Source organism: Chiloscyllium plagiosum, unplaced genomic scaffold (assembly GCF_037043375.1).
Source record: "Chiloscyllium plagiosum isolate Xiang-an unplaced genomic scaffold, Cpla_swu_hap1 HiC_scaffold_7, whole genome shotgun sequence".
In the NCBI taxonomy this organism is placed as follows: domain Eukaryota; kingdom Metazoa; phylum Chordata; class Chondrichthyes; order Orectolobiformes; family Hemiscylliidae; genus Chiloscyllium; species Chiloscyllium plagiosum.
Window position 1 is genome coordinate 29522941 of NW_028270145.1, and position 24131 is coordinate 29547071.

General features: G+C 41.5%; 1 protein-coding gene across 2 annotated transcripts in view; it reads left to right on the forward strand.

Annotated features, from left to right (window-relative positions):
* LOC122551426 (partitioning defective 3 homolog B-like) overlaps positions 1-24131 on the forward strand; it is a 1013066-nt gene that overhangs the window by 424485 nt on the left and 564450 nt on the right. For both annotated transcript variants that reach the window (XM_043693310.2, XM_043693308.2), the window contains exon 5: positions 17598-17677. In XM_043693310.2, coding sequence (XP_043549245.2) covers positions 17598-17677 — 80 coding nt within the window. The remainder of the gene's footprint in view (positions 1-17597; positions 17678-24131) is intronic.

Consider the following 24131-nt stretch of genomic DNA (forward strand, 5'->3'; position numbering starts at 1 on the left):
GTCTAACAGGATAGACAGGTTAGATGCAGGAAGGATGTTCCTGATAGTGGTGGAGTCCAGAAAGGGGTTATAGCCTCAGGATAGGCTATTTGCGACTGAGATGAGAAATTTCTTCGAGGTAAAAACAATGACTGCAGATGCTGGAAACCAGATTCTGGATTAATGGTGCTGGAAGATCACAGCAGTTCAGGCAGTGAGTGGTGAGCCAGTGGAATTCACTACCACTGAAAATTGTTGAGGGCAAACAATTGTATTTTCAAGAAGGCGATGAACATATCCTTTGATCCCTTTAGCCGCAAGAGTTATTGGGGGGGGCGCGGGGAGAGCAGGAGGCGGGGGCGGTGGGTGTGGGGGGGGGGGGGGGGGGGGAGGGTGGGGGGGAGAGGGAGAGGAGAGCAGGATTAGGGTATTGAGCACGATGATTGGCCATGATCATCATGAATGGTAAAGCAAGTGCGAGGTGTCAAATGGTATACTCCTGTTCCTAACTTCTATATTTCCACTAGTTACAGTTGGCCAACCAAAATGACTCCACTAGGTGTACTTTGTTTTCAGTTGGCTGGCTAGCCCTCTATCCATGCTAATGTTATTCACAATACTATGAACTCTTATGTCGTGTAGTAACCTTGTTAAATGCTTTCTGCAAATCTAAGTATACCCATCGGTTCCCTTTTATTCATGTTGTTTGTTACATCCTCAAAGAACTCTGCTAAGTTAACGAAACACAATTCCTCTTTCACAAAACCATATCACCTCTGTCTGATAGCAGTAAGTTTTTCTATGTGTCCCAACATCATCTCCTTCATAATACATTCCAACATTTTCACTAAGACCAATGTTAAGCTAACTGTATTTTCCTTCTTTATGCCTACCTCTTTTCTTGAATAGACAAATCTGCCATTTTCCAATTTGCTGGGACCTGTCTGGATTCTGGGAAGTCTTGGGAGTCAGAGACCAGATGTACCCTGAAAAATATAAATCGGAATTCCTTGGAATATGACTATGCAATAGCTTAAACTTCCAATGGACAATTACCCAGCATCTTGAACAGTCAGACAAAGCCCTCAACTCCGAGTTGGTGTTAGAAACTGAATGGTTCTGACTCACATGCCTTAATAGTTATCCTGGAAAAGCTGGAGGAATTAAAACCTGCTTTAACCCTTGGCTAACTATAAAACCACCCTCCTGACTTCCTATTCGACACGCCAGTCGCTCACACTAACCTACCTTCCATGAACACACTCGGTGGACTGCCAACCATCACCCGGCCTTACTGAATAACAAATCTGACTGCACATCTGATATTCTAATTTCCACCCCCTTCATTATTTTAATGACATCTACCATGATACCGAATCCCCTATATTGCCAATACCAGCTTCAGTACTATTCAGCTACAGACTGCCCTAATATTACATCTCCCAATTTATGGTGTCATTTGGAAGCACTAGCTTTTGCAGCGCTACTCCAAGCCAGCTACCTGATGAAGGAGCAATGCTATGAAAGCTAGTGCTTCCAAATAAGCCTGTTAGACTTTAACCTGGTGTTGTGTGATTTTTTACTTTGAATATGCTGAGCAACCTAAACTTAACAGTAAAGAATTCCCCTTAGTCTGAGATTATGCCTTCTTGTGCTGGACTTGCACCTAATGGAAAACAATCTCTCCGCATCTACCTGTCAAGCCTCCTAAGAATCTTCTGTTTTCAGTGAGGTTGCCTCTCGTTCTTCCAAACTCCAATGAGTACAGGTTCAATCCGCTCAACCTCTCCTCATATGAAAGACCCCTCCACACCCAGGATTAACCGAGTGAATGTTCGCTGAACTTCCTTCAATGCCAGTAAATATTTCTTTTAAGATAAGGGACCGGACCTATTCATTGCATTCCAGCTGTGGTTTGGCTTGTGCCTTGTATACTTTTAGCAAAACCTCCCTATTTTTATGCTCCATTTGAAATAAAGATCAATATTCCATTTTTCCTCCCTATTTTGATTGAACTTGGATGCTAGTTTTATGTGAATCACATATGAGGACCCATAAATCATACTCAAACACTCTCCGATCCCTCTGTGCTGCAGCTTTCTACAATCTTTCACCATTTAAATAATATTCCAAATGCACAACCACAACTATCCAGAAGGATAAGGGCAGCAGATATATAGGAACATTGCCACCTGCAAGTTCTCCTCTAAGCCACTCCCATCCTGACCACCAGTGGAAGTACATTGCCATTCTGTCAGTCAAAACAATTTGGCCTCCCTGGCAGAATTATGGGTGTACCTACACTAGATGGACTGCAGCAGTTAAAGAAGGTGCAGCTTTCTCAAGGGGAACTAGGGATGGGCAATGAATGAAAACTCAGCTTAATGCCTCATAGTACTGCCAACTATATTTTGCTTGAGTATGCACTCGAGACTTAGCTAGATTATGAGCTCAAGTAGTTGAATGAACCTCAAACCTTTTGACAGTGAAGAGTGTGCTACCAGCACATCCAAGCTGATGGTTAGAGAACATGAAGAAAAGAAACGAAGATGTGACTGGAAGACTGAATTACATCTAAGGAGCCTTCATCTGCTATCATCAATACTTGTGCGTAAACTTCATCCTCTCATGGAGGACATGCCTCCTTCCCCTGCAAAAATGGTTAATTTCTGAGTGAATCTAGATAATATTAATGTCAAGAAAGTGCTTGACTGAACAAAACAAATCAACATGTTTTATAACTTATTCCTAATTTAGATCTTGAGGTTTGACATTATCTTTGTTTAAAATCTATGCACTTTAACTCAACAACCATCAGAATAATCAGCTCACCTGGGCCAATTTCATAATAAAATTTTGTATTTAAACAGAGAGAAGAAAACCAAATAAAGTCTCCTTATTGAGGTCCTGTGAAGTTTTCTGACACCTCCATGCTAATGATGGTAAATAAATAAATGAAAGGCCATTCAACCTGTTGTGGCTGTGTTGGTGCAAACGTTTCCATTATAACAGGGTTGGCACATTGGTTAGCACTGCTACCTCACAGTGCCAGAGACCCGGGTTCAATTCCTGTGCGGAGTTTGCACATTCTCCCCGTGTCTGCGTGGGTTTCCTCCGGGTGCTCCGGTTTCCTCCCACAGTCCAAAGATGTGCAGGTTGGGTGAATTGGCCATGCTAAATTGCCCGTAGTGTTAGATGTAGGGGAATGGGTCTGGTTGAGTTGCTCTTTGGAGGGTCGGTGTGGACTTGTTGGGCCAAAGGGCCTGTTTCTACACTGTAAGTAATCTGATCTAATCATCAAAGGAAGCTATGACAAACTTCAGTAGATCACTGCTTAGCCCTCAGTCCAACTATTGTGTCCAAGTGTAGGTGACATGTTTCAGGAAGAAAGTCAAGACCCGACCTTTCATTCCTCTGTGTTATCCCAGATTAAAAAGACAGAACCAAATATCATAAACCTACAAACTTAACATGCAGTGTGTGGTGAGGATATGGAATGCACTGTGCACTGTTATTGTGGTCAGTGCAGGCTCAATCGAAGTGTTCAAAAGGAACAATGTACAGGGTGATGGGGAGAAGGCAGGAGAATGGCGTTAAGTAAGATGCTAATTCAAAGAGCTGATGCTGCCTCAGTGAGCTGAATAGCCTCCTCCTGTGCTGGCCTGATTCTGAGAGTATAGGTGATTTACTAGAATGGTAACAAGAATGTCAGGCTTTTGTTGCATGAGAGCTTATAGAAGCTGAGATTGCTCTCCTTGAGGCAGCAAAAGGCAAGGTGAGGATTAATAGAGGTGTTATTATGTTGTGAAAGGTGTTGATGGAGTAGAAATGATGGAAACTGTTGCCCTTGGCAGTCAGATTGTAACCAGAGGATACAGATTCAAGATAATTGGTGAAGAACCAGAGTAGAGTTGATAATATTTTTTATAAACAGTGAATTGTAATTATCTGGAATACATGCCTAGACAGGTGCTGGAAGCAGATTTAGTAGAAAATGTCAAAAGGGAATAATATAAATATGTGAAAAGGAGAACTTCATAGGGCTATGGGAAAAGAGAGAGACGAGATTGCTGTTTCAGGGCCAATGGCATCCTGTGCTGTTCAATTGAAAAACCCATTATTATCCTCAGTTCTTGCCTTTCCATGTCTGTGTCCACCCATTTAACTTCTTACATAGGCTCTCATAAAACCTGTGAGGAAATATTTACTTCTCAGGTCATTGTTTGTGTATTAACACGAGGCATTTACTGAAACTCTCAAAGTGGATTCTGTGGATGGCTAAACTTGCATATACGGAAAGGAAATTATTGGTACAGCCTTGACTTTTGCAAATCCAAACCATTCTCTGTAAACCATAAAATGCCAATCAAGTTTCCTTGGATTTGTTGATTATAATAGCTGTTTCAGCAACATTATGCACACTTATTTTTACTGTATTAATATTGTGTGAGCATGTAATTTTTGGACTCTCACTGAATAAACAATGGTGAAGTTGTGCTCTGGTATGCATATCTGGTTGTACATTTTGCCTAATACCTTGTTTTCCAGGTCTCTTTATAAACTGTCCTCGTATCTAATTTCCTTTATGTTTATCTCTCCAGTTGGTTATATCGTCAAGAAGTCAGAAGCTTTGTCTTCAAACATATTTTTAAAAGTATTTTGTTGACCCAATTTCTCCACAAATATATTTTGTTCAGAAAATTTGTGAAATGAAATCTTTGTAAACATTTCAACTTCAATGTTACAACATTCACAAGAAAAGTCAACTATATCCTATATTGCATTTTCCACTCAATACAATTGTAATAGACTTCAATATTTACAAAATTCATTCCATATCAGTAATACAGCCAGAGGGCAAAAATATTTCAATTTTGAAATTACAGTTAGGGCAATAGATATAAAGAACTCTGTTGATCATAATTTATATAAATAACTTAAATGAAAATGTAGGTGGTCTAATTAGTAAGTTTACAGGCCACACAAAGTTTGTGGAGTTGTGAATAGGGAAGAAGGTCATCAATGGATATAGCAGGATATTGATCAATTGGAAAATTGGGTAGAGAAATGGCAGATGAGTTTAATCCAGACAAGTGTAAGGTGATGCATTTTGAAAGGTCAAAGGCAAGAGGAAAGTATACAGCTAATTGCAGGACACTGAGAAACGTTGTAGGAGAAAGTGAGGACTGCAGATGCTGGAGATCAGAGCTGAAAATGTGTTGCTGGAAAAGCGCAGCAGATCAGGCAGCATCCAAGGAGCAGGAGAATCGAGCATGAGCCCTTCTTCAGGAATGAGGAAAGTGTGCCAAGCAGGCTAAGATAAAAGGTAGGGAGGAGGGACTTGGGGGAGGGGCGTTGGAAATGCGATAGGTGGAAAGAGGTTAAGGTGAGGGTGATAAGGTGAGGGTGATAGGCTGGAGCGGGGGTGGGGGCGGAGAGGTCAGGAAGAAGATTGCAGGTTAGGAAGGTGGTGCTGAGTTCGACGGTTGGGACGGAGACAAGGTGGGGGTGGGGGGAAATGAGGAAACTGGAGAAATCTGAGTTCATCCCTTGTGATTGGAGGGTTCCTAGGCGGAAGATGAGGCGCTCTTCCTCCAACCGTCGTGTTTCTATGGTCTGGCGATGGAGGAGTCCAAGGACCTGCATGTACTTGGTGGAGTGGGAAGGGGAGTTGAAGTGTTGAGCCATGGGGTGGTTGATCCGGGTGTCCCAGAGGTGTTCTCTGAACATTCCGCAAGTAGGCAGCCTGTCTCCCCAATATAGAGGAGGCCACATCGGGTGCAGCGGATGCAGTAAATGGTGCAGGTGAATTTGTGACGGATATGGAAGGATCCTTTGGGGCCTTGGAGGGAAGTAAAGGGGGAGGTGTGGGCGCAAGTTTTGCATTTCTTGCGTATGCAGGGGAAGGTGCCGGGAGTGGAGGGTGGGTTGGTGGGGGATGTGGACCTGACGAGGGAGTCACGGAAGGAGTGGTCTTCAGAGGGGTCTTGAGGTCCAAATCCATAGGTTCCTGAAAGTGGCAATGCAAGTGGATAAGATGGTAAATAAAGTGTACGGATTGCTTCCTTTTATTGATCCAGGCAGTGAGTACAAAATTTGGCAAATTATGTTGCAGCTGTGTAAGAAATAGACCATATTTTGGAGTATTTTGAGAGGTTCTGATCCCCACACTATAGGAAGAAGTGAAGGCTTTGGAGAGGGTGCAAAAGAGGTTTACTAGAATGTCACCTGGATTGGAGTGCATTAGCTGTAAGGAGAGATTGGACAAACTTGGATTGTTTTTCTTTGAGCATCAGAGGCTGAGGGACAACTTGATAAATTATGAGAGGTATGGATAGGGTGGATAGTTGGAGTCTTTGTCCCAGGTGGGAAATGTCAAATACTAGAGGTATGTTGGTTTAAGGGAGATATGTGAGGAAAGCTTTTACACTGAGAGATAGGTGCCCAGAATGCATGGTCAGGAGAGGTGGCTGAAGCAGATACATTAACAAACTTTAAGAGGCCTTTAGACAGACACATAAGCAGGTAGTAAATAGATTCAGCTCATGTGCAGGTAGATGAGATTAGTTTAGAATGACATCATGGATGGAGCAGACATGGTGGGCCGAGAAACCTTTTCTTGTGCAGTGCTGTTCTATGTTCTGTGTGCACTATATTTCACTCTGAGATCCCTCAATACATTTTCAATACTCTTGGTTTACAATGTACGTTCTTGCCTCTCATGACGATTGTACAAAAAGGCTTGTGTTTATATGTCTTGAATAACCTCAGGTCATCACCAAGCACATTACAGTCCATGTAGTGCTATGGCAGTTGTTGTGATGTAGGAAGTACAGCAGACAAATTGCAAACAACAAGCTCCCACATGTGGTAATGGTCATGTATGTATTGAGGAATAAATATTGGCCAGGACAATTGAGATGTGATGTAGTGGAGGCATTTGTTCAGCTTATACCCCAGATGGTGCTGTATTGGGAAATCTACTTCTCTATTACCTTTCAGTTGCTTCAACACAGTGATTCAGTTTTTTGTGTCCTGATTCTAGTGTAAGTATTTCTTTTGCCTCTGCTTGTGTACTTGTCTCTTCCCTTGAACTCTGTGATTGAGGTGGCGTGCTCACTGGACTGCCCCACTCCATGAATACAGCACTCTTGAGTGTTCCTGTAAAGAAGAAGGGAAATTTCCAAACTTGAGCTATTCTGAATAAAAATCATTAAACAGCTATCACTGTGAATTCCACAATGATTTAGATACGTTTGGTAGAATGTTTCCACAGACAGCCATTAAATTTCATCTTGAAGAGCAAGATAGCAAAATGAAAAATATGGGGCCACTGTGCTGTACTTTTCTCTTGACAATAGCAGCGTGCTGCATGATCAGGATGTTCAGAGTGATGGCAGTTACATTTTTAAAGCAAGTAAGTGAAGTTGGAAAAATTAGGGAGCTTGCTGTATATTTTATTGATGCAAATGTAAGGTACAAGAGAAAGTGAGGACTGCAGACATTGGAGATCAGAGTCGAAGAGTGTGGTGCTGGAAAAGCACAGCTGGTCAGGCAGCATCCGAGGAGCAGGAGAGTCAACGTTTCAAGCATAAGCCCTTCATCAGACTCAAAATGTCGACTCTTCTGCACCTCAGCTACTGCCTGACCGGCTGTGCTTTTCCAACATCACACACTTCAAATGTAAGGTACACTCAAGGGTTGATCTACTCCAGCATATTTCCTGCACTGTAAGGTGTCAAACCAAGAGTGGGAGCAATGTAATAAAAGGCTGATTTAAGGCAGCAATTATATGGCATCAAAGTACATGAATATGAAATGACTTTTAAAAAGTTTAATCATGTAATCTCCTTGTTTTTATTTTGCATTGTCCTATGCAGAGGTGTCCTGTTTTCCATTTCTCGTGCACATACTTCCTTAAACATGCTTGTCTTTGCACTCTTTTTTGTCATTGCTTTCATGTCTGTCTGTATCCATGTATAATGTTCAATCTGAGTCAATTTTAATTTCTTCATTGGAATCTAGGCTTCATTGTGACATCTACCTTTGCTGCTACTTTCCAGTGAAACTGCATCCTCTGCCTTTGTTGTCATATCTGGTACAAATCTCAGGTTCTTTACTGCTCCTTGTTGTTTGTAGTTACCTTGTTTGTAAAGAGCTAGGAACTGGAGTAGCTAGAAACCAATTGTTATGTGTAAGTATTCCAGGTGACCACATTGATGGTTGCATCGGGGTGGATTAGTCATAGGAAATGCAGGATTATAGGGATAGGGCAGGGGTTGGGTGATATGTAATAGGACATGTAAAACATGGGTACCGGAAGAAAGCTCCAATTCTCTGCCGCTGGGTGTCTTTTTATTCTTTGTTCAGTGACCTCTGACCAGTTTTTGTTGTTTCTTGCTTTGCTGTGGAGTCTGATCCCATGATATTTTTGATGCCTGCTTGAATTCAATTCATGACCCAGCGAAGATCTTCAAGATCCAGTTTGGAATTCTATAATACTGCCTACTCTCAGTGCTCTCTTTGTGAACAGGAGGTATCACTCATAATCTCTGCAGCATCTTTGGAAAATTAAGTGTCTGTCAGTAGACTTGAATGAGAATTTTGTCTACTGTTTTGGATTCTAATTATTATTTGTGTGCATTACAGCTCGGTTGGTAGCACCAGGGTCTCTGGGCCAGAAGGTTAAAGGTTCAAATCCCACTTAGAAACCTTACAGTGTGGAAGCAGCCCATTGAGTCCACACCAATCCTCTTGAAGAGCATCCCACCCAGATCCAACCCCTGCCCTATCCCTGTACCTGCATTTCCTATGGCTAATCCACCCAACCTGCACATCTTTGGACTGTGGGAGGCACCTAGAGGAAACCCACATAGACACAGGGAGAATGTGCAAACTCCACACACAGAGTTGCCCAAGGGTGGAATCAAACCTGGGTCCCTGGCGCTATGAGGCAGCAGTGCTAACCACGGAGCCACTGCCACTCTGTGAGACTTTTAGCACAAAATCCAGACTGCTGATTAAATACAATGCTGAAGCTGTGCCGTACTGTTGAAGGTGGTGTCTTTTAGATGAGACATTAAACCAAGGCCACTTAAATTTGCTTTATGTATCTTGGAAATGCCATCACTGTTATAACTTAGGAAAGTTGCACACAGGAAGCTTTCACAAACAACAATGAGCCAATGACCTGATTATTTATTTAATTATACTGCTTAACAGATTAATACTAATGACGGCGCAAGGCAGAACACCCCTACTCTTTTTTTAAAAACAGTATTTTGGAGTCTTTTACATCCACCCAGGGAACTGATAACCCTCATCTACCCCAAAGCTCTCCCATTCTGTGTAACTTCACTCAATCTAAAGGTTTTCAACCCCCAACCTATTCCGCATCCAAATCCCACTGATCCATCTACTGTTCAATGCTGTACATTGAAACTACAGCACCTGGTATGACAACATATTATATTCTCATCCTTGGTCAACTCACTTAAAAGCTGAAAATGTGCCACTGGAAAAGCGCAGCAGGCCAGGCAGCATCCAAGGAGCAGGAGAATCGACGTTTCAGGCATAAGCCCTTCTTCAGGAATGAGGAAAGATTTCACCAGTTTCCTCATTTCCCCTCCCCCCACCTTGTCTCAGTCAAATCCCTTGAACTCAGCACCGCCTTCCTGACCTGCAATCTTCTTCCTGACCTCACTGCCCCCACCCCCACTCCGACCTATCACCCTCACCTTGACCTCCTTCCAACTATCGCATTTCCAACGCCCCTCCCCCAAGTCCTTCCTCCCTTCCTTTTATCTTAGCCTGCTGGACACACTTTCCTCATTCCTGAAGAAGGGCTTATGCCCGAAACGTCGATTCTCCTGTTCCTTGGATGCTGCCTGACCTGCTGCACTTTTCCAGCGGCACATTTTCAGCTCTGATCTCCAGCATCTGCAGACCTCACTTTCTCCTCAACTCACTTTAAAACCTTGACTCCCTGCCCTGGAAGAATCAGTGAGAATTGATCCCTGTCAATCACATCAGCCATTCCACTGTTCAAGGAGCATTAATTGGCTAGAGATTGGGTATTTTTTTCCTCTCACTCAGGCAGGAGTCCCACCTCAGATTAGAAAACTGCCAGCTGATCAGGTTGGCATCCCAGTGGCTAGGACTGGGGCAACAACCTGTCTCCGGATTCTAATCGATACAGGCCAAGGAACATGCAAGTGCTGGGTGGGGATTGGGGTGTTGGGATCCTATGGTCGGGAAGGGAGTTGAGCCTGGATGGGAAGGTGGGTGTTAAGAGAGGTGTAGCTGTGGTGGAGCAAAAGCATCATCTGTTGGATTTACACCTTGGGTAAAGGGACCCTCAAGCAAGACACTGCTCCCCATCCACACCCATCACCTCCTTCCAGCCTTCGAATAGAGGACAGGTGGGAAATTGCCTAGACCTGGCCAATTAAAAGTCTCAATCAGGGCATGAGTGGACATCAGCCCTTGGCTGCCCCATGTAAAATAGCAGAGGGGGTGGGTGGTGGGAAGGGCATCTGTGGAATTTTACTCCAACCCTACAGTGTTGCTGGTGGCTGACTGTACAATCATGTATTTGTATGTTTAATTTGTACGTTTGTAACTTGGGCTTTGAGCATATTTACCTCCAACCCCTCTCCCCACCCCCTTCTGTGAAGTCCCTGCCCTAACCCCAAATCCTCTGCTTCTCTAAATCTGCCCATTTGTCAAGGCCATATTCTCTGGAATTTGTTATTTTTCCTTCCTGTAGCCCTGTTGTCTGTGTTTTCCTGTTAATGCTTATCTCCGTTCTTTCCTTTTCTCCGCCTGTTTTCCTTCACCTCTTTCTCTCTCCTCTCCTCTTACAACCCCCCACCCCCACCCCACCCCCACAAAAAGATTCAGTCATAGGCCTCTGCTGTAACTCACTGCCTGGCTGTTGCTCTGCTTGTAATTATGGTGGGGAAGTGCAATACAGAGACAGTGGAAGATTGGCCGCGGCTCAAGTATTTCAGGGCCAGGAGGTGATTTCCCTATGTGCATTCTACTTAACCAACAGCTGGATAAGACAAGGCCAAGCAGATCCGCTGTCCGTCCTTTGGGTAGGCTCTTGCTGATGATCAGTGAATTCCCCTTTCTCCCCCAAGGAGTAATTAAAACTAAAGCACATCAGTGCCCTTTTTAATGAAGTATTTTCTGTTATTCTAATGCAATGATGTTTGTACTGGCTGGCAGTCTGGAATGCAAACAGAAAGGTGTGAGAATTTCTTCAATACTGCCAGTTCCAGCTGAAAGTTTTATAAAGGAGTCGCGTGGTTTATTAGATTACTTGGTATTATTCAAGTATCTTACAATCTTATATAGTGAGAGGATTCTCCTATTATGTTAACGCTTCAGAAAAGCAAATTGGTAATGTCTTACCAGGGAATGTCTGGTAATGCCCAAAATATCCACATGACTATGCATTGGTTCGCTTAGCTCAGTTTAGATTAACTGAGGCATCATATTCATATGAAAATTAGTGGAATTGTTGATTCTGAACATTATTAAGCCTGCATATATATTTAACTGAAAATGGGGTGGGGGGTTTCAGTTTTTGTGCTCACTACGCAAAGTTGAGCTGCTGGTGAAGTAAAATTACCCCTTAGGTCCCTTTTAAATCTTTCCCATCTCACTCTAAACCTATGCCCTCTAGTTTTAGACTCCCCCACTCTGGGGGAAAAGACCTTTTCTATTTAACTTATTCATGCCTCCGTAAGGTCACCCCTCAAGTCTCTCACGCTCCAGGGAAAACAGACCCAGCCTATTCAGCCACTCCCAATAACTCAAACTGTCCAACTCTGGCAACATCCTTGTAAATATTTTCTGAACCCTTTCAAGTTTCACAACATCCTTCCTGTAGCAGGGAGACCAGAATTGCACACTATATTCCAGTAGTGGCCCAACTAATGCGCTGTACAACCACAACATGATCTCCCAACTCCTATACTCAATTCCCTGAGCAATAAAGGCAAGCATACCAAACGCCACTTTCACTATCCTATCTACCTGGACTCCACTTTCAAGGAACCATGAACCTGGACTCCAAGGTCTCTTTGTTCAGCAACACTCCCCAGGACCTTACAGCTAAGTGTAGACGTCCTGCTCTGATTTGCCTTTCCAAAATGCAACTCCTCTCATTTATCTAAATTAAACTCTATCTGCCACTCCTCAGCCCATTGGCCCATCTGGTCAATATCCCACTGTCCTCTGGGGTAACCTTCTTCACTGTCCACTATACCTCCAATTTTGGTGTCATCTGCAAACTTACTAACCATTCCTGCTCTGTTCACATCCATTTCATGCAGAAGGTGGTGCATGTATGGAATGAGCTGCCAGAGGAAGTGGTGAACGCTGGTATAACAACATTTAAAAGGCATCTGGGTGGGTACATGAATAGGTAGAGTTTAGAGGGATATGGACCAAGTGCTGGCAAACAGGACTAGATTTATTCAAGATATCTGGTCAGCATGGATGAATTGGACTGAAGGGTCTGTCTCTATGGCTCTATGTCCTTCCGCTTTGAAAGAGTAGCTCTGTCTGTTTTTGTCTCAGGTTTGCTGCTATACTCTGCTTTCAACAAATACACTAATTTGGGACTAGTTTTCCATGTACCTGCACAATTGGTCTGGACATTTCTGTAACTGCATCTGTTCACAATAAACTACCCTAAAATAAACCTCTTTCAGATGTAGTCATGTGAGGCTGTGAACAGAACATCCTCATTCTATCCAACATTTCCAGGAAAGAAATGGGCATTGTAAACAGTCTGAAGTGCCAATTTGGAATCTACTCTCAGACATTGGCTGTTCTGACTTTTGGCATATGCTTCTGCATATGTATTACAGTTGCATTAAGAGAACATCATTGGCTAGCCTGTTGTCTTTTGTTGATGTTGCCACTTCTGATAATTCTGATGATCTTGTTTTCTTTTGCTCTGCAAAATGAGACTGTGCCATTGGCTTTGATCTGTCTTGGTATGAACATATTACAAATGAAGGTAGTTATTGTCTAATGTTTTAACCATGGCCAGACAGCCTCCCTTGGTCAACATTTTTAACTTGATTGCCTTTGAAGTTCTTTTGGCAGTCAAGCTCCTTAAGATAAGAACGTACTTCTTGCCTGTGGTTTATTTGTGGATATCTACTGATTTTGGTCTTCAGCTTCCCGTCTGTCAAAAGCCATCAATTTCAATTGTCCACTGCTAGATGCAGTGTTTCTGAATTGGTAGCTTTTACTGGCTCTGTGAAGATTAGCAAGGGAGCAAAGTAAAAACGAATGCAGTTGCCATGTTGCATTTCCTGCATGTGCAAAAGATTTTGTTAACCTGTCTTTTGTCTCCAAGTGGATACTTAATTGGCTCCCAGTTACGAAGTGCCTCAACTTTAAATTCCGCATCTTTTGTTTTCCAAATCTCACTGTGGTCATGCGCCCTCCGTGTTGCTCTAACCCAACAGCCCTCTGAATTATTCATGTTCCTCCAGGTCTGATCTTGCGCCCATCACTGATTTTTTTTATATAAGTAGCTTTGTCATTGGCAATCTGCAGAGACCTTAAGCTATGGAGTTCCCTTCCTGAACTTGCTCACCTCACTGCCTCTCTCTTCTTTTAAGTTGCTCCTCAAAATATATCTTTTTGACAAATCTCTTGATCACCTGTCATAGCATCATCTTATTGTTTTGGTTATATTTTGTAAGAGTTTTTGGAATGGTTTACTGCATTAGAAGTGTTACATAAATGGAAATTGTTCATGTCATTGTTGTCAAGCGTCCCAGATTCATTAGAAGCATTCAACAAAATACCAGTTGTTACATCTGGTAAATATTTGATCTAAAACTACGTTCTCTTTTGTTTATGTCCAAAATAATTCTAAGTATTAGGTTCAAAGAAATGATTTGTATTGTAATGATAACCCTGGAGTATTCCAGAGAGCTTTACAGCCAATCAATTAATGTTTTAGAAAATGTAGCAATTGCATAGTGTAGGAAAATTGCAGCCAGTTCGTGCACAGTTACATCCTACAAAGCGAATGAAATTATCAGCTAACTGTGATGTTTATTGTAGGGTAAATAATTGGCAAGAAACAAAGGAGATCCATCCCCATCCCCTCTACCTTGCCCTTTTAAACAGTGCCATGGAATCTCTTATCTTCACTTCAGGGCAGATAGGATCTGAGATTAATGATTCATCCAAAAAGACAGCAGTTGACATTCCCTCTGTTCCTCAGAGTTCCTTAGAGTTTGCGCATAATTCTCAAGCGGGACTGAAACATATAACATTTTAGGAATGTAACAAGGAAACTAGGAACAGAAATCGACTGTTCAGATCCTTGGGTCCACTCTGCCTCTCTAGATAACAAATAATCAACTCAATGCCATATTCCCACATATTCTCCTAGATGTTTTTCGTGAATGTAAATCTTTCAATCTCTCCCTTGAACTTAATGACTGACCTTCACCAACCTCTGGGGTAGTGAGTTCCAAAAGTTCAATATCATTTGAGTGAAAAAATTCCTCTTCATCTCAGCACTCAGTGGCTTGCCCTTTATTCTAAAATTGTGTTCCCTGGTTTTAGAACCCCACAGCTTGGGGAAACACCCTTTCTGCACCTACCTTAGTTCGCCTTTTAAGCATTTTGTAAGTTTCTATGAAAGTGCCTCTCATTCTTCTAAACTGCAGAGAATACAGGCCCAATCTCCTTAATCTTTCATTGTAGGAAAATCCCAGGCTTCAATTTGGTAAATCTCTGCTGTACTTCCTTAGTAGCAAGTATGTTCTTCCTTCAACAAAGAGACCAGAACATAATTTTCCAGGTGCAATCTCATCACTGTTCAATAAAATTGAAGCTAGTCTTGTTTACTTCTATCCTCAAATCATCTTGTGATAAAGATGAACCCACCATTTGCCTTCCACATTGCTTCCTTCACGAGCATTTTAGCTTTCAGTAACTTATGACTAATGGCATCTGGGTGCTTTTGGACATCAAAACATTTAAGAAATGCTCTGTGCCTTTCCTCCTATAAATTGAATAAGCTGATACATAACTACACTATATTCTATCTGCAATGTTCTTGCTCGCTCACTCTTATCTAAATCCTAATGAAGCGTCTTTGCATCTTTTTATATAATTTGCATTCCCATCAGGTTTTTGTCACCTGCAAACATGGAAATATCCCCACTTCCAGATTGATATAGATTATGAACAGGCATGCATCCCTGCTATACCCCACCGGTCACAGCTTGCCAACCCAAGAATGACCCATTTATTCCTTCTGTCTCGAAATAAGTCAAAATGCTGCCACTTGAGACATGGCTGCATCCATTGCCTCAAATTGATATCCCCTGCACCCGTGAAATTATTAATTTCAACTATGATCACACTAATCAGATCAAACTCAGTTTTAGCATGGTATGTTCAATCACAGGAGTGTACACCATCTACGAGATGCATTACTGAAATTCAACAAGGCTCATTAGACAGCATCTTCTGAACCGGCAATCACTACCATTCGAGAAGGACATGGGCGGCAGATACATGGGAATGCCACCACTTGCCAGTTCCCCTCCAAACAACTTCTTGCCTTGGCAACATATTGCCATCCTATCAGTGCTATTGGATAAAAATCTTGGGACTCCCTCCCATACATTATTGTGGTCTACTGACAACAAGTGGGCTGCAGTAGTTCAAGAAGGCAATCTTCTCAAAGACATCTGGGGATGGTCAATAAATATGGGCCCAGCCAGCAATGGCCACATCTCATCAACAAATTAAAATAATATGTGACTAATTGCAGATACACAATGGCTCAAGGTCTAATTCACTTTGTATTCCAAAACCTGCAATATTTTGGCGATGATGCAAGTTCCTTGACTTGGGATTTTTGTCATGATTAATGATGGGGAAAACAAGTATCACTGTCGACAAACTGATACAATCTTGGTTCTCAACATGTCTCCCAAGTCTGACCTCTGAGCTTGAGCTGCCTGAGTGTCAGCTGTGTTTCATTTGGTAACACTCTTTCCTCTGAGTCACAAGATTCTTGGTTCACATCCAACTTCAGAACTTGAACACACAAAAATGAAATGAAAGCTGACAGACCAGTGCGATGGGTATACTGCAGTATCAGAAGTGCTGTCATTTTGAATGTGCTAGTGAGCAGAGGCCCTCCTTGGATAAACATATTTTGTTGTATGACACTATTCTGGAGAAAAACAAAGGAGCTGACTCAATGTCATGCACGATATCTAACCCTCTGTCAACATCATAAAGGCCGGTTATCTAGTCATTAATTCCCACGTTGCTGTTTGTAGGAGGTTCTTGTGAGCAAATTGGCTGTTATGTTCCTACATTGCAATTGTGATTATATGTCAAAAGTACCTGATGGCTTCAAAGTGATTTGAAATTTCCAATGGTGATGAAAATTACGATATAAATCCAGTCCTTTTTTTAAGCTATGCAATTCCGTCCCTAAACCTTTCAATGTCTGTAATACACTCTTCTTTCTCTCCCATTCTCAAAACTGCTTCTTAAAACTTAAAACCTTCATCTATCTGTCTGCTATCATCTTATGTAACTTGATGTCAAATGTTAATTTGCAAACGCTCCTGAAGTATCTTGGAATATTTTACCATGTTAAAGGTGTGATGTAAATGCAAGTTATGCCAAAACATCAAGTGATCACTTGCTTGCCTAGGGCTTCTTTAACATGTGTTTTAGTTTGCTCCCTTTGGTACCTTGCATAAAATGTCACGAAGGATTCTTATGCTCACTCAGTCCCAGTACAATCAGTTTCATGAGATGCATCCATATTACAATTATTTGTCTGCACAGGTGTTGTGCCATCTAATGCATACAATAGCTTTTCCAGTAATTAGATTGATAGTGATGTGTTAAAATCCCCTGTTCCATAGCATGGTTAACTGATTAACATCTGCAGAGGGGCCAGTAAAGCCATGAAAATCTATATCTGCAAGCGTTTTTTGAATTTGTTTTTCAAATCAATGATGTTACAATTGTAAATACGCTGGGCATTTTTCCTGATCATCAACTCTGTAACTACTTCTTGAAATTGGCTTTATGTTCTAGGCCATGTACTCTGGGCTTAATAATTGTAAAATTCAAAGCTTTTTGTATCAAAGACACAGTGAGATAAGCCTATTTACATCGAAAGATTCTATTTCGTATCAGTATTTTTCCTGAGGACTCCTTAATGAAAGAAGAAATATTGTGAATCATTTATTAACAGTTTGCAATTTGAAAGTTCTACTATAGATTGGTTAATAGTAAAAATCAAATCAGTGAAGTTATTGGCTTCCATTAACTAACCCTATCATTGCAATACTTGCATGAGATTTTAATATTCCTGTTAATGTATTTCACTGAATTCAGCAATTAGCTTAGCATTTACTACCAAAAGTCTAAAAGATAAAATGTGGGGATGCATTTTACCATGCTGTATATCTCTATGATGCTAACTCTATGTGTCAATGTAGAATCTTACCAACTTGATTGAGTTGACGCATAGCTCCAATAATCTCCTGATGTGATTCTTGTGTAACTAATTGCCTTTCAAACCTTTACAGGGAGCGAACTGGGCACCAAAAGATGATGTAAGAATAGATCACTTAGGACTGACAGACAAGCATTCAAAACATGCTTACAGGTACAGTGTCAAAGATTTAAATTTGGTAACGGATTCTCTCCTGTGAGAGAAAAGATGTCTGTACATATATCATTCCTTGCCCAATTTTGTGTAAAATGTTATGTGTTTTTATGTGCTGTCTACTACTCTCGCCTTTTGTTTTTTTAACTTTCTTATGGCACGTAGTTACATTAGTTGTTTGAAAGTTTGTAAAATTTCCATATGAACATACTAGTGTAAAGACCACCTTGTTCTCTTGTTGGGGCAATGAAATGAGGCAACAAGTCACTCGATGGCAAACTGTCCCATGAGATCAGTATTCTACCTTATTGGGGTTAGCTTGTTTAAGCATTCTCCATTCTCCTCTGATATCTTCACCTTTTCCAATTATTAACATATTTGACCACTTTCCAAAAGGGAAAATCATCACACTCTGATGTCAGTGTTACTTTTTGCCAATTACTTGGGAGAACATAGAGTCATACGGCAGGAAACAGACCCTTTGGTCCAACTAGTTCTTGAAGTGCCTCTGCGTCTGCACAGTGGGTCCTTCATGTAATTATTGCATTTCAGTCCAAGCATTTCCTTCTCCATTGTTTCCTTTCTCTTTCTTTCCTTCCATCTCTTTCCCTCTCTCGCTCCTTAAATTTTCTCCCTCTCTCTTTCGTTTCTCTCTCCCTTCCTTTCTCTCACCCCTCCCTTTCCCTTCCTCTCTTTTTTCTGTGTCTTTCTCTCTCTCTCTCATTTTCTTCTCTTTCTTTCCACTTTCATTCTTTCCTTCCACCCTTCCTCTTCTTCTTCACCTCTCCATCACTCCCTCCCCTTCTCCTACCACTTCTATTCTGCCTGTCCCTCCCACCTTCCCTCTCTGTCTGTGAGTCCCTCATTTTCTCTCATGCTACTGATGCTGTTTGTGGTTTTCTGTGTTGCCCTGGATGCTGGTTCCTGTGAGACAGATTTCCTGAAGTTTATTTACCATTCCAACTGTCAGAAGGCTGTGATATCGCAGACTTAGACACATTGTCTGGGTTCGTTGTTTACTGATCTGATTTAACATGGCATGACTAGAGCTAACTGACTGAAGATACCACACTGACTCCATTATACAGAGAGATTGAAGTTGAAGTGAGTACTTAGCACTGGAACAGCACATGTTGTGCCGTCATTTAACCATCTTTAAGATATAGGGAATCCATGCTATAATAAACAATATAACATACAGTCAGTATGTCAACAACTGTTGCACTATAATCTTCAGTCTCTCTCACAAAAGAGAACATGTCGAGGTAGTCAGTCACCAGAATATAATCATCTTTTGGACACAGAAAGTATCAATCACAATCTTGCACCATGGCTCAGAACGAATCTTGTGCACAAGGAAAGAGGTTCTGTTGATTGTTGAGATTGATGGCTTGATTAGTTGATCCATGTCCTTATTATTGCCAGACTTTAATGTGGATTCATGCACTAATCTCTTGTTTGTTTCCTGTGGGCACGTGACCGAAAGTCTACATTCTTGTCATAAAATCACAAGACCTACCCCATGTTTCCTTGAAGTTTACATTCTTGGAGAGAACCTTATTTCATATACTTAAAATAAGCTTGGGGATCTGTTGGATGCATTCAGGCTAATCTATTATGATGACCTTTATGAACTGTTGTGGTTGGTCATTGTCTGACAGCTTTTGGATGTGCTGTGCTTGGCTGTGACCAAAATGTATCACGTTGATGTTACACTCTGGAAGCTTTGCAACCAATGGGTTTTTCATCTCGCGGATTGTAATAATATATAGGTCTCTGCATGCCTTAAGACTGATGATAGAGTGTCAATCTGCTTCAATTATGTCAAAGATCTTGAGTGTCCATTCTGAGGATCTGACAAAGGGTTTCAGCCCAAAATGTTGACTTTTCTGCTCTTCGGATGCTGTCTGACCTACTGTGCTCTTCCAGCTCCACATCTATTGACTTTGAGGATCCATGTTGGCTTTTAAGATGGATAATACATGGAATGTCAGCAAGCAGTTAGCTTATCTTTTGTGGACTGTATCACAATGTGTCAGTTTACTGAGTACATCTCAAACAGTGCATCAAAGGATGATATTTGTCCTTCACCTATGTCAGTCTTGATGTACATTGCATGTTGTCCATTTCTTTTGGAGCCTATCGCTTGGATGGAAGTAAAATCTTCAGATCTGTCAAGTTTACAACATGCATTCTGGGTCTATCAGCTGAACATTGCTGTTACCTCTTGGACTGTTTATGTGCCAGGGATGGAACCTTTGAGACTTCTCTGGAATTGTTCCTTTATTGACCATTCTTCACATGCTGCTGTAGAGCATTGTGTGGCACTTCAGATTTCTCTGGGCAATTGATTTCTTATACATTACAGCCCAATGTCCTCTTGGAGATCATAGCTTAGATATGTTGCTAAATACTGGACAATGTCTTGGTGAGTGAGACAAACCACATCTCTCTCTCTCTCTCTCTCTCTCTCTCTCTCTCTCTCTGACTCTCTCAGTCTGCCTCTTGTAGAACTCAACATTTTACAGCAGCCAGCTCCAGAATGATAATGACAGAGATCTAAGAAAAAAACACAGGGTGGGCAGAAAATAAGGAACAAAAAAGGCAATCTATCTACACGATACTCATCACTAAATGCAACGCTGACATTCAAGAACACCCGAGTTTGGAGACTGATATTTTACTTCCTCCCCTCAGTCCTGACCCGTTGTAATCATGGAAATAGCATCTTTTATCTCACAGGGAACTGCAGCATCCCTTCTTATCTTTCTCTGTGTCCTTGTGAGGAAAAGAGACTGAAAATGTTCCCAGTAACTTTACATTTCCTGCCTCCAAGTGAATTATTGGTCACTTCTCCATCCACAGCCCTTGTGTGTTCATTTTAGCTGCCTCAGACTGCTCTTGCTCGTAAATCTTTTCTGATTTATTTTTCTAGTTCCTGCTGTGCAACTGTGATGTGTCTGTCAGGCAGGCAATGAAAGTTTATCTAAAGCCTTTTTCTCGGTACGTCTACCCACCCCATTTTCTTTTCCCCCATCACGAAAAGTATCTCTTTCTGGGTCAACCAATCTATTTTGGGATGGGAGGGAGAAGATTGGGCAGAATAGCTTGATAACTTCAGCTATTTGTATGTATCTGGCACCATTAATATCCCAAGACACTGCTCAAGGCCATTGTCAAATAAAATTTGATACCAACCCACTTGGACAGGTGGCCAAAAGATATAATTTCAAGGAGGTGAGAGAAATGGGAAAATAGAAATGTTTAGGGAAATAATTCCAATACTTCAGGCCCTTCAGTTTCTGCCCATCGACCAAAGGTGGCATGATATTTTTGTGTCTGGTTCAGAGCTGCAAGTTCTGTTCCTCTGCTTGGGATACATGTTCCCTCACCAGGAATCAGCTTACTGCCCCTTGACCTACTTCTGTCTGCCTCCTACCTGAGTGAACCAGAAGTTGCCTCCTCCCAAAAGTGACGGACAATTGTAACGTCACCGGCGTGTCTTAGAAGGCAAAGAAAGCATAGACTCTCTCGTCCCTTTTGGTTGCTGTGTTATTTCATGAATTTGCATGCCAAGGAGGTGGAGGTCAAGAATGGGCTTTAAAAGTGCCCACTGTGTTCATCTCAAGTTATCCATTATGCTGAGTGATTTGCAAATTCTTTTAACCTTCTGTGCACGCGCACAGTTTGGAGTTGCAACCAGAGGGTCTTCAGAGTAACAAACAATAAATTCCACCACAATTTCTATTTTTAAAAAAATGTATAATATAATCAGGTGAAACAGTCTTAAAATAGATGTCACATAAGTGGCTAAAAATTAAAAGTCATCACATGGGTGTGTGTACCTCTTGGAATGATTGAATCATACTCCAGAGGAAGAGGGCACTGGGCCCATTGTGCCTCTGTCAGTTCATTGAAAGAATTCTCAAATTAGTTCTCCTGCTTCTTCTCAACAGCCCTGTAAATGTTTCTATTTCAAGTGCACTTCCAATATCTTTTTGGAATTTAGCATCAAATCTGCTTCTGTCACCCTTTCAGGCATTGCATTCCATATCATCATTGCTGTCTGCAAACAAAAAAAGATTCCTTCTCATCTTTATGCACGTTGTATGGAAAGTTCATATTTACTTGTACCAGATGTTGAATGACACAAAACATCTGCACGCTTTTGTCTGCAGTTATGAAAGCTGCAAATAGCATTAATTGCTGGGCAGATTAACTCTTTGAAGGTATCCACAATAAGATCCTTGTAACCATTTCCATTATTGTTTTCGAGTAGAGTAGGAAGAAGAATTGATCAGGGAGAGTTCTTGCTTCAGGTTTTTGTCAATTAGTTTGAGGTTAAATGTGGGCATATGTGAACATTGGCCAGTGTGCAGGTCAGGCTTGACTGTAACAACCTTAATAGTAAAATGATGCATTGGACATTAACTAAGATTTGTACATAAAGGGGTCAGTCATAACTCAGTCATTTGTAACTCTCTTGCCTCTGAGTCAGAAAGTTGAAGGCTCAAGTTCAAAGATTTGAGTAAAGGTTCTGTAATGGAATACTCTCCTGTTGTCTGGATGAGTGGAGTTCAAAGTTTTTTTTGCCAACCAGAACAAAGCATCCCTTGTGATTGGCACCGCATCAGATACCTTTAATCATTCATTGATCCAATGTGGTTGTAGGGTGCGTGGATGTACTGCAGCATCCTACCAAGGTTCCTTCAACAGCACTTTCCAGAACCTGTGACTTCTGCTACCAAGGAGGACAAAGAAGCAGGTGCATGGGTTTGTCATCATTTGCAAATCACATATCGTCCTGACTTGAAATTACATTCCTTCGCTGTTGTTGAGTCAAAATCCTGAAACTCTATTCCTAGCAGCACTATATTCCAAAGTAATGCAGTAGCTCAAGGCGGGAGCTCACCTGTCCCTTCCCAAAAGTGGTTAGGAATAGGGTAATAAAAGCTGGCCCTGCCAGCAATGTTGACATCCCATGAACAAATATATAGAAATCCATGCTGACACTTCAGTATGGTGCAGGGGTATTATGATGGATTTTAAGAACAAAGTCCTTTGTGCAAGTTGCAATTAATACAGAAGATGGCTGAGTAGATTTATTTCTTCCTGTCATTTTTCAATGCTATCCTGTTCCCCTCTGAGGGTGAAAATTCCTTTCCAGGGTCTGATTTCACAGGGCATTTGAACCTCTCTGGTCATTCGTGCATGACAACAGACTATAAAGTTTTATGTCAGACCACCATGTACCCCTTTGTTATTTTCAGACTAAACGATTCCAGTGCTCCCCTGGCTCATTACCATCTTCTCAAATGTATTTAGTAATGCTGACAAATGCTGCCTAGCTAGTGACTCTCATCCTTAGATGAGTATATGTTTTGTTTATATTAAAAAGAAGCCTCCCACCTTGTAGTTTCCATAAGCTGGAGTTCATTCAAAACTCTGATGCCTGTTGTTATTTGCACCAATTCACACTCACCCACTCTCACTGGTCTCATCTGCTTCCAGTTGGGTAACACCATCAATGTGAAATTCTTGGCTTTTATGTTCAAATTCCTTCATGGCCCTTGCTCATCTCCAGACTGTCCCAATCTTTAGGAGCTCCATGTTCCTTCAATTCTGTCCTCTTCCGTATCATGAATTTTAATTTCATGACCATTGTTGGAGTACCGCTCCCCCTCCATACAGGGTCATTCTGCTATAATGCGTGTTTCATTAATGCAAAATGGCTATAACGCAATTGATGAGTTGGGGGACACCGTTTATAAAGCACATACTTTTAACGTGTATATTGGTTATAATGCGATCCTGGTCCCATTAGTTTAAATGGTGCTGCTATTACTCGACTTTCTTACGACACAGGATTGCATGAGAACTGAACTACTGTATTATAGCAGAAACATACCTCTGGCCAAACCCACCCTAATATCTCCTGGTTGGGCTCTGTTTTAAATTTTATCTGTTGTATGGCACTTACAGGTACCGTGTAAGTGCAAGTTGTTCTGTTAAGCAATAGGGGAGGCTATTTGGTCAAAGACGTGCCAAGTTCATTATGGCATACGCGCACACAAGCATTTTCTGCAAGATGCCAAACAGAAGTGGAAACCTCAGCTTATTGCTTTTGCACTAATGAGTTGATGTAGTTTTCAGTGTCCCCACAATACTGAGTCACTAATTCAGTACAGACCCACAATTGGGTACGTGACCTTCCAGCTGTTTGGATTTTAAAAACCGGTAAGAAACATTAAAAGAGGTATAAATTTCAGTCTTCACTCTATACATCTTTTCGCCTCTTGATTTCCTCTTTCCTTTACTCTCATGCATAATCCCGAGTTACTTATCCAGGATAGGTTGAACCCATTGTAATTTTCCCGATACAGTGTTTAAGCATATCAGGAAATGTACGGATCTATTTGATCCATCAGCAAAGGTATCCCATTCCTATACATCT